The following is a 26,939-nucleotide window of genomic DNA, read 5'->3' as shown; positions in this document are numbered from 1 at the left end:
AAAAGATAGAGCGCAGCGATGGGGATTATCTCAGCCATGGTTGATCAGCAATAGAAAAAGCGGGGGGAAATAAGTTTCGTGCGGGCTCATCTACGTAGGCCATGACGTAGGCGCGTTGCTTTTGGGCGCGTTGGACCATTTTTTGACACAAAATGACCACGCGCCAGATCGGGCGCGTTGGTCGCTTTGGCCCAAAGCGCCAACGCGCCCGGTGTGTTCTCAGCTTAACACTATTACTGGGGAAAATACATTGTTAGAGTTCAATGTTCCGACACCGGCAGAGTGGAGAAGCAGTGTGTAGGTTTTTCACAGGTTCAATCAAAGCAGCAGCTACTAGTGCAAATTGGCCTGGGACAAACCCTATTAACTGTGAACTGTCCCATGCTGCTCTCTATCGGTCATACAGGTGTGTTACACAGCCGATCTCAATTTAATATAAGTTGCATGGCATAAACAGCAGGTGGCGGTAATGTGTCATTAACCCGAAATAAACGAAGAAGAAGAACAACAACCATAGCAACGGTTAAACAAAGATGGCCGCTGTTCTCTGGTCCACTTCAAATATCTTCTACTTATTTCTCCTGTTAGCTGTTACTGCCGTCACGTCAAATGAAACTACAACTAGCTACAACTTGAATGTGACCGACCAGAACGTCACATACGACGGGTTTGACAATTATACATTTACACAGCCTACAGAGTTTGACTCTACAACGACCGAGCTAACCCCGACACTGAGCAACAGCGGCCCGGACGAGCCCGCGAAGCCCGGAGAGCCGCTGCCTGTCTCCGGCCGCTTGCTCGATCCTGTCACCGACGGTAATCCATCGTTATACCGCACTCAATTCTCAATATTATATTAAAGCTTTGGTCTAACCTGAACTCTACAAAGCTATTGTGACAGGAGCATAGCGAGCCAGTTAGTTGTTTCTCACTCATCAGCAGATAGGTTATTAATAACTTCAAGGTAGCTAGCCTACTGTTATACGGTAGGCCTACATAAAGTTGGGGCTTTAAAATTAAGCCTGCAATCACTGATTGGAAATATAAGGTGGGGATAGAATAGAGGTGGGGAAAACCCATATGTAAACATTACAACTTTGTACACAAACACATGCAAGAGTATTGAAAAATAACTGTACACAAACATGCTCATTCCGATATCCATGTGTACACATAAACATATAGTATAAGTGCATGCAGATACACTAGACACTAGATGTCCTGTGTATAGCATTGTAAAATGCATACACATGCAGAAACAATGTCCATGTGTATACAGCCTATAACCAGACTGAGCTCATATCTCCATGAGGCAGCCTAGCAGCTGTAGGGAGCTTGTGTAGTACATTTTCTATAGAATGACCATCTAACCTGAGAATTACTGTGTGTGTATGTGTGTGTGTGTGTGTGTGTGTGTGTGTGTGTGTGTGTGTGTGTGTGTGTGTGTGTGTGTGTGTGTGTGTGTGTGTGTGTTTGCGTGTGTGCGTGCGTGCGTGTGTGTGTGTGTGTCTTTCTGTGTGTGTCTGTGTGTCAGTTGACAGGTTGTGTCCCTGTGACGAGCACAAGGATGTGTGTGACATCAACTGCTGCTGTGACAGAGAGTGCAATGAGGAGGTGGCTCTGTTCACCAGCTGCTCAGTGGACTCTGTCAGGCAAGTCTCCTAGCAACAACTACACACCGCACTACTATTAGAAAAACTTCTGAATGAATAGTACTCTTCTAGGTTTCTGACAGCATTAGACGTGGAGGTGACCTCTGTCTATATAAAGCATAGCCTATGTAAAGGCTCATCCATTGTGTTTATTCTTTTTTTGTCTGCAGTGGCAACAAGCAGATGTGCAGCCGTGATGTAGTGTCCTACTCTTTAAGCCCTACAATAGATGGCTACTCAGAGCTACAGTCGTCTGTCCAGAGGAAGACTAATTATGACATTTTCTGCATTCAGTCACAGAACCGTAAGTCATTAATGGTGTTCATTAGCATCAAAAATGACCTATTAATAAAGTATTTTTTTCTAAAAAATATGTTTTAGAAAATAAGTTCAATTAGTAGATTTCAATTATTACTAAAGCTTTTTGACAGCTCTGTCTCCAAGTGGGTCTCACTCTTTGCTCTGTCTAGGTGTCGATGGATTATCTCATCCATCGCCTGCTCTTCCAACTGACAGCAACTTCGACTCGCTTTTTGAACAATTTACCAGCTTTGTATTTGGCTCAGAGGAGAGCAGCGGTCAGACTGCAGAGCTACCGGCCTTCTCTGGATACCAGGTGAGTCTGTTTGGAAGAGTAACATGAATGTTTTAAAATGATTTATGTTTACTCTTCATCATATGAATGTGTTTATTTATCTCTATGGTTTCAGTATGGGGATGTGATGGAGACAGCAGGAGAGAGTGGACAGAGAGGGATGTTCAGGCTGCCAGCTCCTGGTGTGACTAAAGATTGTGTGGACTCCAGTGCTGCTGGTAACTAGCTACTACTCACTGCTCGACTGTGGCTGATGTAGCTGAGACATATTAAAGAAGGCTCAATGTAGCAATCTTACCCGTTAAAGTCAGTTTCACGGAGATATGTGTCTAAAATAAGAGCAAGGGACAGCTTTTTTTGTATTATCAATTCAACTTTCAATTTGTGAGAGGAAGGATGTGGAATGCCTTGCATGACTCTTTAATAAGTTTATGCTGTACTGAGATGATTAAAAAAGTGATTCTAAAAACAACACTAAGCTAGCTGAATTCCTACCTACATCTTTGATTTGTTCAGAGATCCAACTGGGTAAAATGTTAAATCTTAGATAGATCGTTTGAAAGATGTTATCCTCCAAAGATAACAGCCAACCAGCATGAGGTAACGTTCATAGAAATAATCGAAATAATCGCGGAGAAATAATCGTTTTAAAATAAGTTAGTAAAAGCTGCTTCGAATAAAGTCAGATGAACGATAAACACTGGACTTTTTCATGTCAACACTGTCCTTACAGCACAGGTCACAGATTCAGTATTTATGATTGGACCTTCAGCGGTTACTTATGAACATGTTCAGTCATGACTGCTGCCTACAGCAAACGTGGTGCAAAGTGCAACACAAATAAAAAGTGAAACCCAGTAAAGACAAATTAGACTGTATTACACCCTGTAATATCCAGGAGAATGGTGTTGTTATGTTCACTCCATTATACGCCTTTACTTTATAATGCAGCAGTTAAACATTTCTGTCACAGCTTTCTAAGAGTGATTATTTCTTATCTGTTAAAGGAATAGTTCGCGGACAGAAAAGAGAGGAGCCTCTGTATCGTCTTGTTTCATTGGATTTTTCTTTATTTCAAACATTCTTTAAAAAACCTGCAGCGTGTAGAATTTTGGGTTTTATTTCCTAGCAGATTTTGTAGAAAGTAATTATAATATCCATGAGTACGTTTTAATTTAGTGCATAATAGCTGAAAAAAATGTTTTGAATTATTTATTTTTCCCTTAGAAAGGGTCTCATATATGTCCATATTTCTGCATATTTTGGACCAAGGCCTTGTGCCGCCATCTTGAAAGTGTCATAGTTGGAATGTCATCAGGTGCATTGTTTAAAATTTAGAATTGTTCTTGTCCTTGAAGGCCACTGTAGCTTCTGTTATTATTCGAAAGGGTTGGGGTTACCCAGGGAGCGTTGCATTCTAGAACTTTGTAGAACTTTCTCGATGATGTCATATTACACACTGCACCTTTAAAGAGATTTAGTTGGTTTATCTTGAGTCTTCCCTTTGTGTCTCCCCAGCGTTCCTAAATGATCAGAGCAGTCAGTGTTTACGGCGTGTGTTACTGGAGCAGGACTGCAGCACTCTGCCGGCCCTCAGCATGGACACCTACACTAACATCCGGCTCCTTTCTGTGAGTCACACACATACTCTGCTCCCCTTAAGGCACCATGCACCCTCAAACACTATTGTACTGTATATTATACTCTCCCAGGTATTATCAATGAGTGGTGTTTTCTGCACTGAAGCAGATGTACTGTGATTAAACGGGCCCTCTAACTAAACTGACATACAATTTTTATTTTAATAGTTCCCTAACTCTATGCTATACTGAAATATTAATTGAAGTGTTGTAGTTTACTTTTTGATAAGTGCAATTTTCTGTCAACCTTCATTTCTAAATCTACTTCAACTATATTTCGCTACCTGCTCCAGGCGTTGACATTATTGCACTATTAATATGACTTTTCCTGTACTATTGGAAATGCTTAAAACACAGAAACTCTTCAAAAAATGGAATCAGCTGATTTAAAAATGTTAACCCAAATCTTTGTTCTACTTTTACAGGGGAAGAATAAAAATGCAACCGTAAGTATGCCAGCTGTTTGTGTTTTCTGTTACTCTAATAGAAAATTAAAAGCTTTCACATGAAATTCAGACAGACACTACAAATCCCTTTGTCTCTCTTGTGGCAACATGTCACATAGTGCAACAAGTTAGCACAGACAAAAAGTTGAAGTAAACTGCTGCAATGCAGGAAAGATACATTTTTCTCACAACGTAATGCTTGAAGAAGGAAGTCATTGGTTATTACACCACACTGCCCTTAAGCTTTACATTCAAACCACAATGGTGAGATATGGTCTGGAAATCAGCCAGCAGGAACTTGAATCCTGATTGATCCTGATGTCAAAAAAACATTACTATAATGCATTTGATATCATGTAATGACTCTGTGCCTTAATTAATCGATATTAACAACATATCTTTAAAAATTAAAACCATTGGCCGCGTAGAATATTGAAAACGCGACTAATTCATACACCAGTTATTGTATTATTAGCTTATTCTTAGGCCAATTTTTGTCATACAAAATTAAGTTCATTCCTGAGGTGAACATGATTGTCTCTGCCACATTTCATCACAGTCCATATATACTTTAATAGTTGTTGAGATTTTTCAGTCTGGACCAAAGTGGTGGACTAGCTGATCCTTAACCATGTACAAACTGTTTCTCTTTATACCGATCTAAATGAGAGCAAAGGGTGAATCTGAAAACTCTTTGGATTAACCTTTAATAAACGTTGTTGACTAATGTGAGTGTGTGTGATGTTGTTTGAGGTTGTTCCTGTGGAAGTGGCTTCAGTCATCCTGCAGTCTGTAGATGGGACTCAGACTGAGCTTCTGATCAGTGGTGGAGAAAAGCTCAACCCTTTTCTCCTGAACCCAACCCTCTGTGCTAATGTGGTGCTGAAGGTTAGTCAACCAGACCCCAACACATGACTGTCTGAAGGGACGTACCTATGTACTGTACATTACAATGATTTGGTATTTGCCCTTAAGTACTGTGTTCTTTTCATACCGAATATAGATATTACATTACAAATGACAAAATCACTGAAAATATAGTTTGGAATTGTGGACATGGAATAAGAAATCTTTCAAATAAAATAAGTTATTGTCTGCGAGACTAATTAGTAATGTTCTGTCTCTTTAGGTTGTTTATACTATGAAGTACAACCGGTCTGGTGAGGTAGTGAATGTGTCTGTGTCTCTGGTTCTTGGATTTGTCGGTGAAGCGGCGTTGCCCCTGGAACAGGAGTTTCATATCACATTTGTCCAGGTAATGTCTCAGCAAGACCTTCATTCTTCTATGTATCAGAGTCTTAAAAGCTAGTTTGTTTCTAGTTGAGGAAAATATTATTTAGTAGTGCTATGGTAAAGCCAAAATGCTTACTGTTGAGGTGTTGAAATAATCCAGTTGTCTTGACTGATTAGTACATAAATAAATAACTTTGCAAACTATAAATCTCATTTCATCTTCAACCGCTTATCCGGGGTCGGGCCATCAGCTCGAGCCAACAATAAATGAAAACAGTTATTGTTGAGAATAAATGAGTCATGTACTTGTGTGTGTATAACAGGAGGATGGGGAGGAGATTGATGTCCACTCCAGTGGAAATCCAGGCTACGTGGTTGGATTGCCTCTTGTGTCTGGAACAAGAACAGCAGAATATCCTTTACAAAGCTTTGGGCGGGCTTCGGAATTTTAAAATGTTGTTGTTAAGCAGAAGTAAGGTGTTGAGGGGCACTTTGAGAGTGTTTGAGAGGGGGGGGGGGATGCTGTTGTGATGTGGTCCAAGGCTCAGGGTTTTATCCCTTAACAGTTGTTCACTGGGATTTCTAGAAGCATCAACCCCGCAGACACTGTGACTCTTCTCCACAGTACAGAGGAGCAGGACTGTCTGCAGGGACAGCACCAGCGCTCCCCTGTGCTGTTTGGTGTGGACTCTGTGTCCGGCTGCACATTAAGGCAGGATATTCTCACACTCAACACATCTGATTGCTGTGTACCAAGCTCATTGTTTCATCATGTCCATACATACAGTATAATAGTGGCTTGTCTTTTGCATGCAGACTGGAGGAAGCTGCCAACTGCTCGCTGCTCTTTCAGGTTCTTCTGGAGGTTCTGAGAGGACCAAACTATCCAGAGTACGTGGCTTCCTTTGGAAACTCCCCGTTAGACTTTCCACTGGACTGGGTGCCAATCAAGACCAATGTCAATCCCGGGGTACATGTTTTTTTTTGTTTTTTTTTTAAACTTACTGTATATTGTTTCCTTTTTTTCATATTTCCTTAACTTTTTCCCTTTTTTTGGACCATTTAATATTCCTCTTATTTATTTTATGTATTTAATTTCCCTTGTTTAATTGATATTTCCTATGTGTCTAATTAGACTGATATTGTTGTATGTATGTGTTTAGATCTTTAAAATCATAATCCATATGCTTTAGAGCTTTGAGACCATAATCCCGCAGTATGTTTTTAATTTGCAGGAAGCACAGGGCTGCAGCATCCCGTTGTCACTTCATTTAGAGATAGAATGGACTAAATATGGATCCTTAGTGAACCCCCAGGCTCAGATTGTGAGCGTCAAAGAAGTGATCCAAACCAACACCACCAGTTTGGTAAGATGTAATAAATGCAAATACTAGGCACTGCCCAAAAGTCAAATGGCACAATGTAATCATTGCAACTGTGTGTGACTGTCCTGTCCTCCCACAGGCCGTGCTATCTGGAGGCAGCAGCAGCATCCTGTCCATTAGCAGCTCAGTGGCTTTCATACCAGTTTCTGCTGCTGCACTTCCTGGTTACAGAGCCACGCCCACCCTCGACGCCAAACTGCCCTTTGACTTCTTCTTCCCCTTTGTCTGAAGCGTCCATCCGCGTTCAACCCAACACTGCACGGCAACATTTACCACACACACACACACACACACACACACACTGGTCCGCGCTATTCATGACAACAGGCCCTGTCTGTACCATCAGTGTGTCATCTGTATATTGTGTGAATAATGTAAATAAGAGATGTTTGAGCTTATATTTTTTTAATAAATGAAATCACTTCATTTACCTCAATCTCACAACATATACATTTCACATTTGTTTTTCAATATTTACAGCAATTCAAGGCCATGGCATTAAAGCTTCATGGCGTGATACCCAGTAGCATATGATTATCTTGACATTCATTAGATATATGCAGACTTTCAACTGGTTTCCATCACTACTATGACTGAAGACCTTGACATGGATCAGCTGATAGTTATTCAGAAAGAAGGATTTCACCATGTGACATGTAGCAACAGTTAAAATACTGAAATCAGGTCTTACGTAAAAGTTCATCATGGAATGTATAGTTTGAAATAAAAAAGGTGCATGATACTGAACAGTTGGGCCACAACAGTTAGCTTGATGAGTTAGAAGTCTATGCCGTGCTGCTTCAGTAGGGCTTGAAGTTTCTGGTTCTCTTGTTCCTAGGACAGATTGAGACAGACAGAGAGAAGAGTCAGGCTCATTCAAAGCTTACACACCACACTGTCTGTTGTTACCCACCCTGTGTAAGTTCTTCAGTTGGATATTGAGTCTTCCATGTCTGCCAAATGACCTCAGTATCAACAATTGTCGCTATTGCTCTGAGGACATCATGTACATACAACTTTGCTTACATATGTGGAGCAATAGAAACCCTGATAATGGAACATTCTATTCTTTACAACCTTGCTGAATCTGGGCCTTTTCAATATCTGATTTGATATGAAGCAGTTGTGTGGAATCACCATTTTATCAGTGCGCTCCTGCAGCTCTGTGACTCTTAGAACCAGGTGGTCGTAGCTCTCCTTCAGCTTGTGGATCTGGTGGTGTGCACGGGTCTTCACTGACAACAGGATACCTGCAACACATTAAAACAGTCAGCTCCATGCGTAGCAAATACGCTGGCTTCCTATGCAAAGTGCAAAACATATAGAGCGCAACATAACATGGTAAATAAACCAGTCCCAACAAGCACGCACACTGGATAGTTTAGTGATGTTGTAACGTGTATCTTCTGACTGTCAGCGGAGGGAGGCTGATGTTACCTTGGCCAATGTCTTCTTAGAAAATGTATGCGCAATTAAAGGAATGCTTTATGTCGCCTTGCCTTGAACCCGAGAGTGAAGGAACAAGTTAAAAAAAAGTTTTTGAACTATTCCTTTAAAGAGGAACTTTTTTTGGACACTATCACATAGAAAAATCACTAGTATTAACAAAACACAGTACATACTACTAGCCAAAAATACATGTACGATATGAGTAGAATAGATTATTGTACCAGTTATAAAGTATAAAAAAACAGGTTGCATTTAACCCTAACCCTTGGTTATACAAGTTCATTTCAGCTGGATTATGTGGTTTTCAATATCCATTTGCTATTTCAGCTGTCACAGCTAGTATAAAAAGCAGAACACTGGCTGACTAGCCCCGGTCCGTGTCCCACAGTATTAGACAGCCTGACAAACGCCAAAGGGTAACACAAACACAATTTATGTCTCTTAAGTAGCAGTTAACACAACCCAAGCCAACTCTCTGGTATTTAAGGCTGGCAAGAAGTAACGTTAACCCTAATAACAGGGATGTGCTGACACTAGTTTCAGATATGACCTCCATGTGCTTTTACAGGCAAAAGTGTTACTGACCGTTGATAATTCTGGCCACCCTCCAGAGTCGCAGCAGGATGAGTAGACCCATCCCATTGAAGGCGTCCTCATGGAAGATGTAAACAATGTCCAACACAAAAGAGACCAACACCACCAGGCCATCAAACACCTCAAACTTGTGCGAAAAGAACTCCAGGCGGTAAGCAAACAGCTTCCCAGCCAGCTCCACCACGAAGAATGTGAGCAGGGCCACGCTCAGGTAGTGAAACACCTGCAACAAAAAAAAAACGAGTACCGGTAAATCATAATCCATAAAGAACTTGATAAGAACTGTGAGGTTGAGGACAAAAAATATGTGTCTCACCTCAGGTGCAATGTTTTCATGTTCCACGTTGATAACAGACAGATCTATAAGCAGTGACACCAGGACAAAGATAGCATCCAGGATAACCAAACACACCACCAGTATCTAGAAGCAGTCAGACAATCAGTAAAGATGTGTGATGAGTGAAGAAACCAAAGAAATACATGCTTTCAAAAATGAGGGACTACTGACATTGCTGTACCAACACATGCATTGAACAACAAACAGAAACAAATTCAAATAAATACATTCATATCCGATCCTTTAACAAATTTAGACGTATTATATTAAATCTGCCAAACTCTACCTGTAACTGTTTCAATTAGGCTATAGTACTTTCACCATTTAATTTCAATTGCAGCCATTCTACATCGCTGTCTAAATATTTCAATTGTTTTCTCGCTTTATCAGCTTGTTTTGTATTTGAGGTATTTGCATTGTATATTGTGTACATGTATTGTTGTTTTTGCTTTGCATTTCTTTGACGACATCATTGCAAATGAGGGTCACCCCTCAATTGATCTCTCAAGTATAAATAAAGGTTAAATGAACAAAAAAAGAATGAATTGAATTGAAAAGACCAGAATGTAAGCTGGATACCTGGTAGCGGTCAGAGCTGTAGAGTCTCTTCAGTGAATCCCTGAAGGACAGATTTGTTGGAAAGAGGCCAGTGGCTGGACTCAGCTCCTCACTCTCATTGTGAAGCTCTTCAAACTCCAAAGCAGCCGGCTGCTCGTCTCCCACGGTGGTGAAATGCCTCAGGTACCGAGACATGACTGCAGGACGGTGCAGTGGACCACGTCCCACCTCAGCTCACCTAGGGGACGAATGGAAGAGAGCATTCTCATTAAAAGTTATGTCAGAAGCAGGACAGCCAGATCACACTGCTGTTTCTATAAACATAGGAAATTGCAGCTTACAAAAAATGTTTCTTTTTTCTAGTTATTTCGGGAAATGCCCCTGGTCAGCTGTGCTACTTGATAGGAGCTAAATAGATACAGACTGTCAGTGGAGGCAATCTGAGGCTCTATGATTCCGTCCCAAGATGTGGAAGTATAATGTCAGCATCTGGGCAGATTTCTCCACATGTGAGACAATCTGAGTTAACTTCTCCTTTTCGGGGTTTGCAACAGAGTATTGAGAAAGCAAACCATCTATGTCCTGAGGTCAGGAGGAAGCTGTCCCAACAGAGTCTTATGATCCATACAGCAATACACCAAAGGTAAATTCATCTTAATCCTAGCAGTGACTTGTTGAATATGCATTAGGCTACTCAACAAATAAATAGTAAAGAAAAGTCACGGAAAACCCGAATTCATGAGGATAGGTTTATTGTTTAAAAAGTATCATTTGAAAAGTGAATCAAACGTAAATGATCCATCCGTAGCACTCATAAACAAGGAGACAATAAAGTGGCTTCTATGAGGGTTTTATTCCTTATTTCCTCTGCAGAAGTTAGTGCACAAACTGTCTGTGTCTGTTTTAGCTGTTAGCTGCTGCTTCTTCAGCTGCAGAACAGAAGGCTACAACTCGTGATAAAAACATCCGCCGCACTTTTTGCCAAGCAAGCGTTTTCACTGAGAGTAGCCTATACTAGGATATAATACCGTTAAACTATCTGAGTTTGCCGACTGGGCGAAGATTCAGGCCGTGCAAGGCTGACTTCTGCTGATGACGACGATAGACTTTGTTTAGGTAGGCTACCGTTATGTCGGGAGAAATCTATTGGCCTACCTCTTTTCTCTCCACTTTTCCCTTGAAGAATTATAATACTCTGCTCTCAACTGAGGAAAAACGCTGGAGTTCACACACAGTAAACTTGAAGCAGAAAAACTCCGCCTTCAAACCAGCCCTCCCTCCTCCTCTGTCCATATAGCGTCCTGCCCAGTGCTTCTCAAACCTTTTTCTGTCATGTCCCCCTTTGGAGGAAAAAACAAAAAAGGCATAATACAATGGGCAAAGTTTAAATGTATTGAAATAACACCAAATTTAAGAACATTCATTTCAGTAGGCCTTACATTAGGCTATATGTATACATTGTTTTGGCAATTTTGCAAAAATAAACTTAATTCTACTTAAACTTATCCAACATCTGTCACTAGATTGTTTTAATTTATAATACTACTACTACTACTACTACTACTACTACTACTACTACTACTACTACTACTACTACTACTACTACTAATAATAATAATAATAATAATAATAATAATAATAATAATAATAATAATAATAATAATAATAAAGACCTATCACTTTGTTAGAATAGTTATAAAAAAAAGTCTGATTGCTCCATCAGTCTGTGTGCTTTCAAACGTTTTCAAATGTCCTTTGCTAGGACAATAACATTCAATTCAATAAAGTTCAGTAGACTGCTGCTACTCAATCTGTGTGCTTTTTCCTAAAATAGAGAAAGTTGTCTCAAAGCGTTGTGCATGACTTATGTCGCCCCCATATGGAACTTTGAGTAAGTAGGCTATACTACAAGAACATTGTTGGCGCAAACATTTCTTTTGATAGAAATGTAGGGGACTGTTTCTTCTCCTTTAAGCAGTCAATTTGGTCCCATGTTCCTTTGAATGGAGTCCACATTGGAAGACAAATGTAATCAACATCATGTCATCAATTTCCTACTATGTGGAATGTGTTTACATTTTCTATTGGGAGCCTGTTAGAGCTGGTGCAGTTACTCTTTACTTTACTGTTAATTGATCTGTAAAACTATTAAGGCCTAACTAGTGAAACTGCTCCACTCTACCTAAGTTACAGGAGTGGTTTCTAACCCGCATGTTTCTAACAGGGCATTTAGTTATGCCACTCCTTTTTTAATGGAACCAGCTGCAAAATGCACTAAAAACTTAAGGAGCTGGTTTCTCTAAACATATTTAAATCCCTTCTGAATGATGTTGAAGTTGGCTCATCTGTCTGTACATGCTTTGTTTGATGATGTTCTGACTCTGACTCTATTTATACAGTATGTTCTCTGTTGTTTTCAAATGCTTGTCTGTATCTGTGGAACTGTGCTGCTGCCTGTCTTGGCCAGGACTCTCTTGTAAAAGAGATTGTAATCTCAATGAGATTTCTGGTTAAATAAATAAAAATTCAAAAAAATGTATAGACCAGCCAGACTGCATAGTTTGAAGTCCATGTATCATGTCATATGTTCTAGGCCAGTCTGAGGTTGGAAAGACAGCTTTTAGCTTCAGTGCCCCTGCCTCCTGGAACAATTTACAGCAACACATTAAAATAAATACCTGCATATCCTCTAACAAATGTAGACATCTTAAATCCGCCTACCTGTAACTGTTTTAATAAGGCTACACTGTACCTTTACCCATTTAATTTTATTTTGCAGCCATCCCACATCGCTGTTTAATGTTTTAATTGTTTTGTGCCTTTATCAGCTTATTGTGTATTTGCATTGTATATTGTGTATGAATTGTTGCATTTGCTTTGCACTTGTTTGACTCAACATCATTGCAAATGAGCCCCCCCCCCCCCCCCCCATTGTTCTCAGTATAAATAAAGGTTAAATAATTAAAATAAATTTACACTGCACATAACTCCATATAGATTCCATGAAAGGTTTACAACTCTTCTTAAAACCCTTACATACAGGCCTGGTGAACACACGTGAGCAGCTGGATTGACAAGCATTCTCTTGAGTAAGTGCAACTAATCAAACCTGTTCACTGTTGTTGTTGCTTTCTGATATGATATAATATACTGGAAAATGACATGTTGTTTGTGCAAACCGCTCCGCCGCTCTTTCTCAGGAACAGGTGTGGTTTCTAACCTCCATGGCAGACCAATCAGACTGCATTCCTTGACAGTGTTTTGACCACACATCGTCATACACTGCAAATAACAATCAACTTGGAGGGCGTAGCCTTTATGTTCAGATTAACTGCAATGTGTGTAGAAGTCTTCTTACAGTTCTTTGTTGCAAACCATGGTGAACACAACTGAGCTGCTGGAGTGATGGACAATCTCTTGAGTAAGTGTAAAAAGTAAACTTCTCTCAGGTTGTTGGTGTGTTGACCTATGTGGTATAATATCAGCTTCATCATTTCATTATCGTTATATTTGAAAATGGTTGGATATTCCACAGGAGCATAAGCAAATTATTTGTTATTTGTATCATGTTTACCACAATGTGTTTAAACCTTTACCTCTCTTTTGTTGAACTTTCTCTTAACAGAGTGGTAACAAGTTATGTCCAACATGAAAAGGTATTGTAAACACTTGACTTGACATTACTTTCTATTTGGTTCAACCGAAATAAGACTATGTGAAGAATAAGCCACCATGAATGCACTGTTTATGCTGCTTTGTTCAATGTCAATGGTCCGAAAAGGCTATCTATGTCAAATACAGGCACTTCTGCCCCACATTAGAGTGGGGAAGAAGTGATCATTGAGAGGGATTATTTATGTGACTATTACTTTGTTTTATATGGAATAATCTACATATTCAACCTTTAAGTGCAATTTACACAGTAAAAAGTGCTGGGTTAAAAAACAACCCAACCATAACCCAGCTCCTGGGTCAATATTGGACAGAACACGTGCTGGGTTGAATTAACCCAAGTGCTGGGTTACAGTTTTTAACCCATAAACTGGGTTATTCATTTGACCCAACCTATTGGGTTAAATTAACCCTATGCTGGGCTATAACTACCCATACACTGGGTTATTCATTTGACCCAACCTATTGGGTTAAATTACCGGTAACCCTATGCTGGGCTATAACTACCCATAAACTGGGTTATTCATTTGACCCAACCTATTGGGTTCAATTAAAACTATGCTGGGTTAAATACTACCCATAAACTGGGTTATTTCTTATGTCAATCAATATATTATAAATATAAATTATACACTTAATATTTACAATAAAAACAGTACATTTCATAAAAACACAAAATAGGCGTTATATTAATGTGAATTTATTGATATTAAACACACTTTGTAATACATTTTACACTCCCCCAACAGAAACACTAAAGTAACCTCAACAGTAAAGTGAAAACATTTCATTGTTTGAAAACTCATCAATGATAAACATTCCTGCTGGATCTGCATATAAAGAAACTAGGTAAAACTAGTTAATAACAGCACATCATAAGATAAACTGTAATATACTTAAACTATTAACAAACATATGTAAATATCCTTAAACACATGTCTAAATAAACAAAAAACCCAGGCTTAATCTTTACGGGATAAAAAGCTGCTGTTGTCCTCAAAATGTTCACAAGTCAGGCCTCATGTCCATCAGTATGTTATACTGCAGAAACCTCAAGACAGGGCAGGAGGGGGTGGGGGGGGGCACACCTCTTTGTGTAATCAATGTCAAATACCATTCAAATCCTTGAAGTCAAGATGTACTCTCCAGCAAACAGTCTGTTTCAGTGGCGAGGCCTGAAACGATCGCATTGGCCTGGCACGTCTTCATGTCATCTCCGAGGCACAGAATGATGGGTCATTTGGTCTCTGCAGTTTGCAAATACTCCGCCACGATTGTCCCCACCTGTTGACCACACATCAGTGAATTAGTGTTGTGTTATAATCATAGACTGTTGAGTCTTATGGAGCTTAATTTGTGGAATAACCAAAATGCAAAAAAATAAAAAGTAGGATAACGAGAACATTTTTTATATTAAAAACATTGCAAAATATGACCAAATGCAAATATGCTTAAAAATTGTATTTACCAATATGAAATAGTGTTGGAACTCAAAAGGCGCTCTCCTCCTAGTCATTTGTACCGTGCCCAAGCTAAAGTTTATTGTGTTCTCCCAGTGCTCCCTACACATCCTTGGCCCTGGCCCGGTTGGAAGAGGTGAGCTTCAGCACAGTACGGAGCATTAACATAGACAGAGTCCTGACCTCACTTTATATCAGACTGCTCCCCTCCACCCGATATGTCCATGTGCTCAACGGAACCTAGGTTTGATTTGGAAATGGTATGTTTGCTGCAAAGTTGGCCGGATTAATATTTTCAAAATACGCTCCAAGACCCAAACTTGTGTGTTAAGACGTGGTGACGTATTGACAAGAAGCAATGGAGACTAGGCCGGATCTTTAGGAGCAGAGTGAGTGGGCCAGAGGAGGGGAGGAGGAGGGAGGGGGACAGTCACACTTAAGCACGGTACAGGGCAACTGGGACAAGTGGGAATACGCCCTAAATGACATTCTTATTACAGAAAAACTATACTAAAACAAAACTGTCCTTTAATAACATTTGTTAATGGATTGTGACATATTTCTATAAGAAATATCTTACCTTGTATTTTGTCATCCAGCCGTAGTTTTCTCTCTCGCTGGTCATTACCGAGAGCAGCCTGGTTTACAAGGGTCGCCTCAGGATGAAGCTGCTGGAAGTCTTGTGATATCTAATAAAATGTGAAAAAAACAGAAAACAAATGTAACTAAAACAACACTGTTTGAAGATATTATAATCAGAAGGCAGACAGTACACGAAGATATGTCCATTTGAAAGATCACTCAGACAAAAATCTAATAGTATAGAATGTGATGCAGATCAAAATACAGTAACAAACCCAACATGTACTTCGAACCTAGTTTATACTGAATAATATATGATATTAATAATAATAGTGATTTAGCAAGATAGTACATTTTGCTTTCTGTCCCTTCATAATAACATCTCAACGGTATATCTAGGCCTAAATGAAAATAAACATACCTTTTTAAGCTGCCATTCTGGTAACTCTGGTATCTCTGTCACAGAACTGTCCATCCGTATCAGTCCCAAACTCAGTCAAAAACCTAGAATGAAATTTCACATACAAATTGGAAATTCACAAAAATGTGCATTCATCTTAATTCAGCAACATTGATGTTTTCCACTATTCACAGTTCACATTCACATGATATTTACTTGTTTTAACCTAGGTTTACCTGCTGCTGTTTTTAGCTCCACTGATTTATCATAATTCCCACCTGGATACCTCTCCTTGGATTTAGATAGAACATGAGTCTTACATGAACAATGCCTGATTCAGTTCAATAAATCCCTTTAGTTTGTTTTTTTAGTAGCTCTCCGTTTAGCAGTCAGGATCAATTGTCACACTCACTCTGTAAAGGTGAGAACACACCGGGCGCGTTGGGTGTGGTGGGCGCGTTGAAAAATCCTATTTTTGCATAGGGAACCATTGGTTGGGGCGCGAGGATCCGTTGGCCGCGGCAAAGCGTTGCTTTGGGCACTTTGGGCGCGTTGCCAAAGCGTCACCGCGCCGGCAAAGCGTCAAAAAGCGTCACCGCGCCGGCAAAGCTTCAAAAAAAAGATGAAAATATTGAACTTTCAACGCTCCGGCGCGTGACGTTTAGCCGCGTTGGCCAATCAGCGGTGAGCTTGACCCTACGTCACTGGCAGAGAGCCGGAGGACAGAAAAATCTGAGACATAATGGAGGCGCAAATAATCACCGCTGTGTGTGCGAGACCGTGACAACACAGAGGCAAACACCGAGTAGGAAATGTATTTACGGCTGGCTGCCTGGTGCTGTATGAAGCCGCTCGGGGTTACAAGACGTGGGGAAAGTGAACCAGGAGCAAATAATCACCGCTGTGTGTGCGAGACTGTATAAACACCGTGGAGGAAATGCGGCTGGCTGGTGATATGAAGCCGCTCGGGTGGGGAAAGTGAGCCAGGAGAATGGGCTTCCTGGTTAATTCAGTGAATATGTGTGGCTGTGCTTAAGCCGATAAACCAAGTTAGCACCGGTCGGATAGCGTTAGCTAACTCACCCGGCTGTGTGCGGCCACCACCTCCATATAATGAACCCAAACATAACGGCTAAATCCGGGGAACTTTCACAACGAGTACAGCGAAGCACCGGTGTTTATGCCTGCCCTATAGGCTATCTACGCCAGCCACGGTCCCGTCACAGCCAAGTAATGTAGGCTACTTGCCTTTATTTTCTACTGCCCTGTGCACAATGCTGCTGTAAATGTGTTTGGTATGGTGCTGCCTTGCTGTTTGTGTTCATTTCCGAGTGGCGTGAATCTGCAATGCTGTTTTAAGGCTATTCGTTCCGTTCACTTGCTGTTTTTTTGTTTTTTGGCACAATTGTTGGCCGTGTAGAAGTTGTTTTTGTGTGGACATGAACGCTGTTGTGTCGGGTCGGATCTGATCGCAGCCATGGTTGATTAGGGGAATAAATATATTGGGGGAGACTAGCTGCGTAGCTCCGTTCCTCGGACTCCCACAAAAGATAGAGCGCAGCGATGGGGATTATCTCAGCCATGGTTGATCAGCAATAGAAAAAGCGGGGGGAAATAAGTTTTGTGCGGGCTCATCTACGTAGGCCATGACGTAGGCGCGTTGCTTTTGGGCGCTTTGGACCATTTTTTGACACAAAATGACCACGCGCCAGATCGGGCGCGTTGGTCGCTTTGGCCCAAAGCGCCAACGCGCCCGGTGTGTTCTCAGCTTCAGACAGAGCATCATCTTCCTGAGTCAAAGGTTAACCCCCGCGCTGCTTTCAAAACAAACCGGCGATGCTCACGGCAGCTCATGAACCTATTACAGCACCGCTATTGTTCAAACCACACATGTACTGTACTGCCCGGTACTGCCCCCTTTATAATAGGTCCATGGTTTACTGAAGCTAATGGTTAGCTAGTGTGCTGAACGTCAGAGTAAAGTAAAGACGTTAGTGCTACCAACGGCTAGCCGTTAGCTAGCGGATAGCTCGCGAGCTAACGGTTAGCTCGCGAGCTAACGGTTAATGTTAGGTTATGTAGCCAATACACTATTTGTGCAGAAGGACAAGAGGCCGCCACACATTAAATTGTCAAATTAAAAATAGCTTGTGATGTATTCGGCAGAGCCCTGAAAGTAGCTCTGGTAGTAGCTAATGAGCTAAAGTTAAATATGTAGTTAGCCTACATTCTCACAGACTAAACCACTGATTTCAGTTTCTATCTTTGCTTGTTTTTATTACTTACAATAAACTGGTCTCAAGAGCATGCTGTTAACACAACGTTACAAATATATATATGAAGGTAATTAACACAAATATAGGTATTTATATTCACAGTAACCTACCATAAAATCCTGTCATGTCGTGTCCGACCAAAAGATCCAGAAAGTTTGACGATGAGATGGAGGAGCGGGAAAATTAATGAACCAACAGCTGGGTCAAAATAACCCAACCAGATGTTCAACTGCGATTTAGCCCCTCACTGCCCCATTTACCCAGCAGAATAACCCAGCAGTGTGTTTAAAATGCCCCAAACAACCCAGCATTTTGACCCAACATAAATAACCCAGCAATGTGTTTACAAAAACAACCCAACCCAAGACAGCACTTTTTAGTGTCCTCTTCAAAATTAATGGTAATAACAGTGTTGATCCCATGACATTTTTATTAAGCAGCATTATCTCCTGACAATTGGTTTTATAACCAAATACCCACAAAACGTATGACACCACCCTTCATCCCAACTGTACGTCATGTTGAGGGCTCATGAACAATTGTTTGCATTCTGACATGCTTAACTACAACGGTGAACATTATACCTGGTTAACATCAGCATTGTCATTTGGAGCATGTTAGCATTTAGCCCACTGCGGTGCATGGCTGTAGTCATTCTATCTGAGTCTGCTGACTATAAACTAGTAGGAATGGTGAAATTGGAAAACTAAAAAATTATTAAATAGTAATGTACGTATCTGTCTTTCAGGATCCAGGGACCGGAGTCCCCGGAAACCAGCTGTGTGTCCATGATGAGTGAGCAGTCAAAGGAGCCTCCTCTAACATTCAAAGATGGAGGCTCTTTACCTGAAAAAAAGTAGGAATCACCAAACTGATACTGCAGACACTTGACATTACTTTCTGCTTGGTTTAACTGAAATAAGACTACGTGAAGAATAAGCCACCATGAATGCACTGTTTATGCTGCTTTGCTCAATGTCAACCAGCAAAGACTATCTATGTCAAATACGGGCACTTCTGCCCCACATTAGAGTGGGGAAGAAGTGATCATTGAGAGGGATTATTTATGTGACTATATACTTTGTTTAATATGGAATAGTCTACATAGTCAACCTTTAAGTGCAATTGAACTTGCTTGCACTCATCTATTTCTTGTAGATACATAGTTTGTGTAGTTAAATCAAGTTAAGTCTTCCCAACTGTGTGTCCTTGAGGAGTGATCAGTCAAAGGATCCACCTCTTACATTCAAAGATGGACACTGTCCTCCTGAAAACAAGTAAAGTGTTTTGTTATTTTTTCAATAACATTTTAGCTGTATTCTTAATTATTAAACTTGTCTTCTTTAATTACAATTTGTTCTCATAATATTAGTTGTGACACCACACTTCATCCCAACGTTACGTAATGTTGAGGGCTCATGAACAATTGTTTGCATTCTGACATGCTTAACTACAACGGTGAACATTATACCTGGTAAACATCAGCATTGTCATTTGGAGCATGTTAGCATTTAGCCTAAAGCACTGCGGTGCATGGCTGTAGTCATTCTATCTGAGTCTGCTGACTATAAACTAGTAGGAATGGTGAAATTGGAAAACTAAAAAATTATTAAATAGTAATGTACGTATCTGTTTTTCAGGATCCAGGGACCGGAGTCCCCGGAAACCAGCTGTGTGTCCATGATGAGTGAGCAGTCAAAGGAGCCTCCTCTAACATTCAAAGATGGAGGTTCTTTCCCTGAAAAAAAGTAGGAATCACCAAACTGATACTGCATTTATATTTGTTGTCCCATTAAGTGATGTTTAGTACGCATATGAAATTACAAAACTTTAAATACATATTTTTATCTGGCACATGGTTCTGACCAAAGACTTCCGTAACATTGTTGGACTCACATGGACAGTTTAAAAATAGGATCACCAACAATATCAGCGTTTAATTCTAATCACTCTTCTAAACTTACTTGTAAACACCTGCCACTTGCTTTACCCACAATGCAACTTGATTGCAGACAGTTCCGTCCGAGATTCAGGCATTTTAGGCTAATAGTGGTTAAAGCTGGGGTATGTGATTTCTGATTGGTCAAAATTAATATGAGCTGTACACTTTGACCAATCAGAGGCTCCGATTCTCTGTTCTTATTGGCTGTTGTGTGAACAAGTGGAGCGGTTGAGGTATTTGGATTCGAATCTCTATCCCAACTGCCATTTTCTCCTCAAATCCTCCACCCCAGCTTTAATGTAGACTGGAACCTGTATGTATGAGCAGTGGGCAAAACAAGGCATGGTAAGCTCTGCCCCAGATAATGCTGATCAAGCATTTAGTCTTTTATATTAATTCATATCACTTAACAAAATGCTTTATTTAGTGTTTTCACATTAGTACTCGCCAACACATAGAAACAGACTTTGATCTATCTGTAAAAATAACTTTACAGGGACAAGGATGAGGGCAGAAACCTTATAGCAGTAATGTTTTTACAAAGTCTGAAAGAGGCCATAATTTAGATAACTTAATTCATTATTGGGTAATGAACTGACCATGAGCAAGACTGATTTTTAATAAAGCATATGGTGAACTAATAATACATGTTTGACTTCATAGAGTTGACCAGAAGGGGTCTGAGGATACAACTGATCAGCCTGCCCAACGTCAAATAGACCTGGACTCCATATTTATGGTGGGTACATTTCAAGGTCAGGTGCAACACATTTTGAGCAAGGGGTATACATTGGGGACAGATTGTTCATTAAATAAAGTATTGTTTACCAGATGCTTGAGGAGAATATGATCACCTATTTGAAGAATGAGCTGAAGAGTTTCAAGAGGTTTCTGCGTACAGATGACCCACAATGTTCGGAGGAAAAGATGGAGGATGAAGACATGAACAATGCTGAAAAGAAGGAGCACAGGAGGAGCTGCAGAGAGGCTCTTCTGGATATCACACTGAGCTTTCTGAGGAACATGAAGCAAGATGAACTGGCTGAATCTCTGCAGAGCAGTAAGGGGCTTTGTACAAGTTTGAAATTCATCCAAAATTTAAAATGGCCAAACACTTTCCAAATATCCTTAAATTTGGTTTGGTTTGGAAAACTCTTTTTTAAAGGGAACTTCATATATGCTATGTGGTACTACAGCCATGAAGGGTACAAGTTCAATAGCACTGAAATCAAATTACTCAAAGCACTAAATCTTAATCCCTAAACAAAAGTCCTTCTCGATTTCCTTATGTTTTCAAATCTCTTAAAATCTAATTTAGTTTAGCTTTCGACGATGGCGAGGGACTTAAATTACTATAATAAATAAAAGTAAAATATTAAATCCAGATCTGTATTCACTGTCTGTTAACTGAGACGGAATAACACCACCGTTTTAAGCAGTAGCCCAGTTAATATTGATGACATGTTATAATCTGAACAGGACACTGGTAGCAGAAGACATGAAATTATTAATTTGAATTAATTAAATGTATCTGACATTTAAATATGAAGTACTTTCTTGGTCAAAAGTAACTAATTATTTCTGGACTAAAAAAACACAGTCTCAACACAATCACAGAATGGTGTGACGAGTGGTGTTTCTCTTTCCTTAAAAACAGTCTTTAGCAAAGTGAAGACACTGGATTGCTGGGAGCACCCTCACTAAACAACAGCTAATTTCCGGCTTTGTTAATGATTTTTTTTTTCTTTACAAAATTTGTAATTTTGACAAAAAATATAGTGAGTGCTTACAATGGTAAGCAGCCTGCAAACAATTCCAGGTTATTTCTACTTTATTTGTTAGTGAAAAAAAAAGTAAAATGTAAAAGATTTGAAAACACACTTTGACCCTTTTTTTAGATTAAAAGGGTTTAATGAATAATAATTAAGAATCTGAGATCCGATATCTAGTTACTTTGCCAATGTTCCAAAATGGAACCATCTATCATAACCAAACACGCAACCTAAAGAAGTGCACATTGCAACTCCTTATTCACTAAAAAGGTGAATGAGAATGTTCGTTCACGAAATACAATATATAGATTAACCTGAAAAAATATGTTGCTATCATTGAATGATTGTTCTTGTTTGTATTATTTCAGAGTCTCCTTCAGCTTGCCAGCATAAACTCAAATCTGTATTGAAGAACAGGTTTCAGTGTTTCTTTGAGGGCGTTGCCAAAGCAGGAAACCCAGCACTCCTTAATGAGATCTACACAGAGCTCTACATCACAGAGGGAGGGACTGGAGATATCAGTAATCAACATGAGGTCAGGCATATTGAAATGTCATTCAGGAAACCAGCAAGATCAGAAAAAGCAATCACATGTGACGAAATATTCAAACCTGGAAGAGATCCCCCCATCAGAACAGTGATGACTATGGGAGTGGCTGGCATTGGTAAGACAGTCTTGGCAAACAAGTTTGTGCTGGACTGGGCTGATGAAAAAGCATACCACAACATTCAGTTCATATTTCATGTCACTTTCCGAGAGCTGAATTTGCTGAAACTGAAAAAATGCAGTTTGGTAGAACTTATCCACCATCTCTTTAAAGAAACGGCAGAAATCTGCAGGTTTGAAGAGTTTCAGGTTATGTTCATATTTGACGGTCTCGATGAGTGTCGACTTCATCTGGATTTCCTCAACAATGAGATCCTAACTGATGTTACAGAGTCTACCTCAGTGGATGTGCTGCTGACAAACCTCATCAGGGGGAAACTGCTTCCCTCTGCTCACATCTGGATAACGACAAGACCTGCAGCAGCCAATCAGATCCCTCCTGAGTGTGTAGACCTGGTAACAGAAGTGAGAGGTTTCCCTGACCCACAGAAGGAGGAGTATTTTAAGAAGAGATTCAGAGATGAAGAGCAGGCCAAAAAAATAATCACCCACATCAAGACAACACAAAACCTCAACACCATGTGCCAAATACCGGTCTTCTGCTGGATCACTGCTACAGTTCTGGAGGATGTGATGAAAACAAGTGAGACATTAGAGCTGCCTAAGACTCAAACTGAGATGTATATCCACTTCATGGTGGTTCAAACTAAACAGAGCATTGTGAAGTATCACGGCGGAGCTGAGACAGACCCACACTGGAATTCAAACAGCAAAACAATGATTTTGACTCTGGGAAAATTAGCTTTTGAGCAGCTGCAGAAAGGCAACCTGATATTCTATGAGTCTGACCTTACAGAGTGTGGCATTGATATCAGAGCAGCCACAGTGTATTCAGGAGTGTTTACACAGATCTTTAAAGAAGAGCGAGGCCTGTACCAGGACAAGGTGTTCTGTTTTGTGCATCTGAGCATTCAAGAGTTCCTGGCTGCTCTTTATGTTGATTGGATGTTCTTCAACTCTGGGTTCAATCTTCTTGCAGAGGAAGAACCAACCTCCCAGTCATCGGAACTGATAAGCAACAAATCTAAACTCTTCTATCAGAGTGCTGTGGACAAGGCTTTACAGAGTCCAAATGGACACCTTGACCTGTTCCTCCGATTCCTTCTGGGTCTCTCTCTTGACACCAATCGGAATCTCCTACAAGGCTTGCTTTTAGACACAGGAAGACATTTTCAAACAAACCAGGAAACAGTTGAGTATGTCAAGGAGAGAATCAGGGAGAATCCCTCTCCAGAGAGAAGCATCAATCTCTTCCACTGTCTGAATGAGCTTCAGGATCATTCTCTTTTGGAGGAGATCCAACGCTACCTGAGTTCGGGAAGACTCTCCACAGAGGAAATGTCTCCTGCTCATTGGTCAGCTTTCATCTTCATCTTAATGTCATCTGGAGATGATCTGGACATGTTTGACCTGTCAAAATATGCTGCTTCAGAGGAGGCTCTCCTCGGACTCTTGCCAGTGGTCAAATCTTCCAAAAAATCTGTGTATGTAAACTCATAGATAAGAAATATTTTAAAACCGTTGTTAATTTTTCAGGGGAAATTTAACGCAATTCTATTTTATCGCATTTTCAGGCTAGGTGGCTGTAACCTGTCAGAGAGAAGCTGTGAAGCTCTGGCAGCAGTTCTCAGCTCTGAGTCCTCCTGTCTGAGAGAGCTGGACCTGAGAAACAATGACTTGCAGGACTCAGGGGTAAAACTGCTCTGTGTTGGACTGGAGAATCCAAACTGTAGACTGGAGACTCTCAGGTTAATCTTTAAATTTCAAATTTTATTCAGTGCAAAATCAGTAAACAAAAGAGTAACGTTTTGATGGATTTTCTGTGCTCTGGCAACAGATCCTAGCTGTAAATGTGCTCATTGCTTTTATATAATTTATTCAGTTGCTACCTCTTCTATTAAAACCGTACATACTAGAAAGGTACTTTAAATGTTATTCAAAGAAATAGATCCAATAGAAGACAAAATATATGATTTGATCAACTACTTTTGGTCAACGTTTGGTCAAAGACAGTTTGTCCTTTGTGTTTGCAGGCTATCAGGCTGTCTGATCACCGATAAGGGCTGTGTAACTCTGGCCTCAGCTCTGAGCTCCAACCCCTCCCACCTGAGAGAGCTGGACCTGAGGTACAATCATCCAGGAGACTTGGGAGTAAAACTGCTCTCCGATGGCCTTGGGAATCCAAAATGGAGACTTGACACTCTCAGGTAAGGAAAGACCAGCCGCTGGGTACAGCCACTGTTTGACAGCAGACCTTTAGTAGAAAGGTGAAAAGCTTGGACATACGGAAATATATCAGTCATACAAGGATGACCTCATTTGAGATTTTATGACATATAAGAGGGGGTTTGGAACATAATATATTGTTATATGCAGATACTTTGCTGCTATGTACTGTACAACTGATCCACAGAATACCTTGCCCCACATTATGACGTTACTAGGGAACTCCAGCAAAATGTCTGGGCATAAGATTAATGTTTCAGAAGTTGAGCTTTTTCTTGTAAACTTTCTCCTTTAATTCCTGTCATTTTAAGGAGAACACTGACAACTTCCCCTTCCTCTGTGTGGTCGTTGCACAGGGCTTCTTACCTCTTCAAGCTTAATTGTGTGCCCCTTCTGGGGAGTATTAAAGTAGCCTTTAATAGATGGTCCATGCCTCCTCTCTCATTAAAAAGCTGAATGAATCTAATTAAAATTAACACATTGCCAAAATTGCCTGTCACTCCAAACCACATTTTGAGCAACAGTACTTGGTACATCAGTCTTGGATTGTCTTGGTTATATCCTAACTCAAAACCGTGAACACAAACACTTTAGGTCTATGTATGTTTTTTAACTATTATTTTTGTTTATCCGTTTGTTCATGGGTGAAAAAAAGTTTACCTTTGTATAATTTACAGTTGTATAATGTTATTTTATATTGTGTAAAATCAATTAACAAAGTCATACTTTGATCACCTTCCTTCCAGGGTTGACCATGGAGGAGAACAATGGTTGAAACCAGGCCTGAGGAAACGTAAGTTAAGGTTTTGTTGGACCCCTGAAAACAAAGCGGCACACATAAAATACCTTTTTTGTAATTTTGTGGGCGACTTCAAATGAGCCAAGTTTTATAAAGTTCCTTTGAATTCATGAAATTCATTATTTTTGCCTTTTGACTTCACAACTCTAAACTAAAATCATCAGTGCTGTTTTCTTTTGTTCTGTCCATCAGATGCCTGTGAACTCACACTAGACCCAAACACAGCCAACAAACATGTGCTCCTCTCTGACGGCAACAGAAAGGCAACAGTAGTCGATGAGCAGCAGCCATATCCTAAACACCCTGAAAGATTTGACTTCTTGAAAGCGGTGCTGTGTGATAATGGTTTGACTAGTCGCTTTTACTGGGAGGTAGAGAGGGGAGGATGGGTTGCTATTGGAGTGACTTACAGAGGAATTAAACGGAGAGGATCTGATAATGAGTGCAGGCTTGGAAGGAATGACAAGTCCTGGGCTCTGTTTACATCCGATGATGTTTTCTCTGTCTGGCATGATGACATAGAAAACATTATCCATATCCCACCCTCCTCTCTCCCAGGGAAAGTAGCAGTGTATCTGGACTGGCATTCTGGCACTGTGTCCTTCTACAGCATAATCGCTGACACACTGATGCACATGCACACATTCCATTCCACTTTCACTGAACCCCTCTACCCTGCATTCATGTTTAGGGAAAGATCCACAGTGACTATGTCAGATTGCAGTGGAAGAGTGACCCTTTTGAAACACTAAGCTGCAAAGACAGCTGTAGTTCCACCTGAAGAGGGTCACTAACACACATGACAAATAAATGTGTGAATTATATATAATATAAAAAAATCCTGATACATGCCTGAAACTGATTACTTTGCTTCACTCATGCAATGATTTTAAAATGTTGTATTCCTACTTTCTACATTATGTTATGTACATTATGTATTCCAATATAAATGTGTTGTGTTAAATGCTGGTGTGAGTTGAGGGTGGATTTGAAAGTGAAGTGTAGTATGTCATTTCCAAGGAAATCCTGACTGATACGAACCCGTGAGGTTAATCCTAATGGAAGACATTCTGGGATCGGCTGGAATCTCATTTCGGTTAATGACATTTTCATAGACTAGAAGTGTATCTGTTAAGAGGCTCCGTTATGCTTGTAGTGTCAGAAATCTGAGGCCAAAACGCTGATTGTAGTTGTACTATGTGTAATAAAGGATTTTTAAGCATTCACTTGGTTTCATAGTTGGTGTAGTTT

At 40.2% G+C, this 26,939-nt stretch overlaps 3 protein-coding genes across 4 annotated transcripts; 2 read left to right on the top strand and 1 right to left on the bottom strand.

Moving 5' to 3' along the window:
• Positions 1-533: 533 nt before the first annotated feature.
• On the top strand, positions 534-7,283 carry tctn1 (tectonic family member 1; the record flags this gene model as incomplete). The annotated part of the gene is made up of 14 exons (XM_080036096.1): positions 534-819; positions 1,538-1,655; positions 1,826-1,959; positions 2,126-2,271; positions 2,366-2,468; positions 3,769-3,881; positions 4,316-4,336; positions 5,090-5,224; positions 5,466-5,591; positions 5,893-5,981; positions 6,144-6,281; positions 6,386-6,539; positions 6,805-6,936; positions 7,034-7,283. 14 exons carry the CDS (start codon positions 534-536, stop codon positions 7,181-7,183), a joined length of 1,845 nt encoding a protein of 614 aa, XP_079892222.1. The 3' UTR covers positions 7,184-7,283.
• Positions 7,284-7,390: 107 nt separating this feature from the next.
• Positions 7,391-11,102, bottom strand: hvcn1 (hydrogen voltage-gated channel 1). The gene is made up of 6 exons (XM_080035963.1): positions 11,048-11,102; positions 9,914-10,130; positions 9,314-9,418; positions 8,989-9,220; positions 8,092-8,204; positions 7,391-7,788 (listed from the first exon to the last, which is right to left on the bottom strand). The coding sequence occupies exons 2-6, from the start codon at positions 10,085-10,087 to the stop codon at positions 7,732-7,734; spliced, it is 681 nt and encodes a 226-aa protein (XP_079892089.1). The 5' UTR covers positions 10,088-10,130; positions 11,048-11,102; the 3' UTR covers positions 7,391-7,731.
• A 2,159-nt stretch (positions 11,103-13,261) lies between these two features.
• LOC307257064 (NLR family CARD domain-containing protein 3-like) lies at positions 13,262-26,853 on the top strand. Of its 2 annotated transcripts, XM_080036186.1 has the most exons (11): positions 13,262-13,313; positions 13,518-13,548; positions 19,031-19,138; positions 19,923-20,030; positions 20,888-20,963; positions 21,056-21,284; positions 22,365-24,147; positions 24,238-24,411; positions 24,697-24,870; positions 25,636-25,682; positions 25,881-26,853. In XM_080036186.1, the coding sequence occupies exons 2-11, from the start codon at positions 13,532-13,534 to the stop codon at positions 26,438-26,440; spliced, it is 3,276 nt and encodes a 1,091-aa protein (XP_079892312.1). In that variant the 5' UTR covers positions 13,262-13,313; positions 13,518-13,531; the 3' UTR covers positions 26,441-26,853. The 2 variants fall into 2 exon arrangements, with proteins under 2 accessions (XP_079892312.1, XP_079892313.1); XM_080036187.1 differs by lacking the exons at positions 13,262-13,313; positions 13,518-13,548; positions 19,031-19,138 and adding an exon at positions 19,513-19,559.
• Positions 26,854-26,939: the final 86 nt, after the last annotated feature.

This window comes from Ammodytes marinus, assembly GCF_949987685.1.
Source record: "Ammodytes marinus genome assembly, chromosome: 10".
NCBI lineage: Eukaryota > Metazoa > Chordata > Actinopteri > Uranoscopiformes > Ammodytidae > Ammodytes > Ammodytes marinus.
The sequence above is the reverse complement of the archived record's forward strand: the minus strand, read 5'-3'. Positions and strand labels throughout refer to the sequence as shown.

Bases quoted from the DNA above. Each gene is read 5' to 3' on its own strand.
- hvcn1 (XM_080035963.1), bottom strand. From the start codon at position 10,087: ATGTCTCGGTACCTGAGGCATTTCACCACCGTGGGAGACGAGCAGCCG. The intron at 9,419-9,913 runs GTATCCAGCTTA...GACTGCTTCTAG, and splicing joins ACAGCTCTGACCGCTACCAG to ATACTGGTGGTGTGTTTGGT. The intron at 7,789-8,091 runs GTGATTCCACAC...AATCTGTCCTAG, and splicing joins AGGAGCGCACTGATAAAATG to GAACAAGAGAACCAGAAACT.
- LOC307257064 (XM_080036186.1), top strand. The intron at 20,031-20,887 runs GTAGGAATCACC...TTGACTTCATAG, and splicing joins GGTTCTTTCCCTGAAAAAAA to AGTTGACCAGAAGGGGTCTG. The intron at 24,871-25,635 runs GTAAGGAAAGAC...CCTTCCTTCCAG, and splicing joins TGGAGACTTGACACTCTCAG to GGTTGACCATGGAGGAGAAC.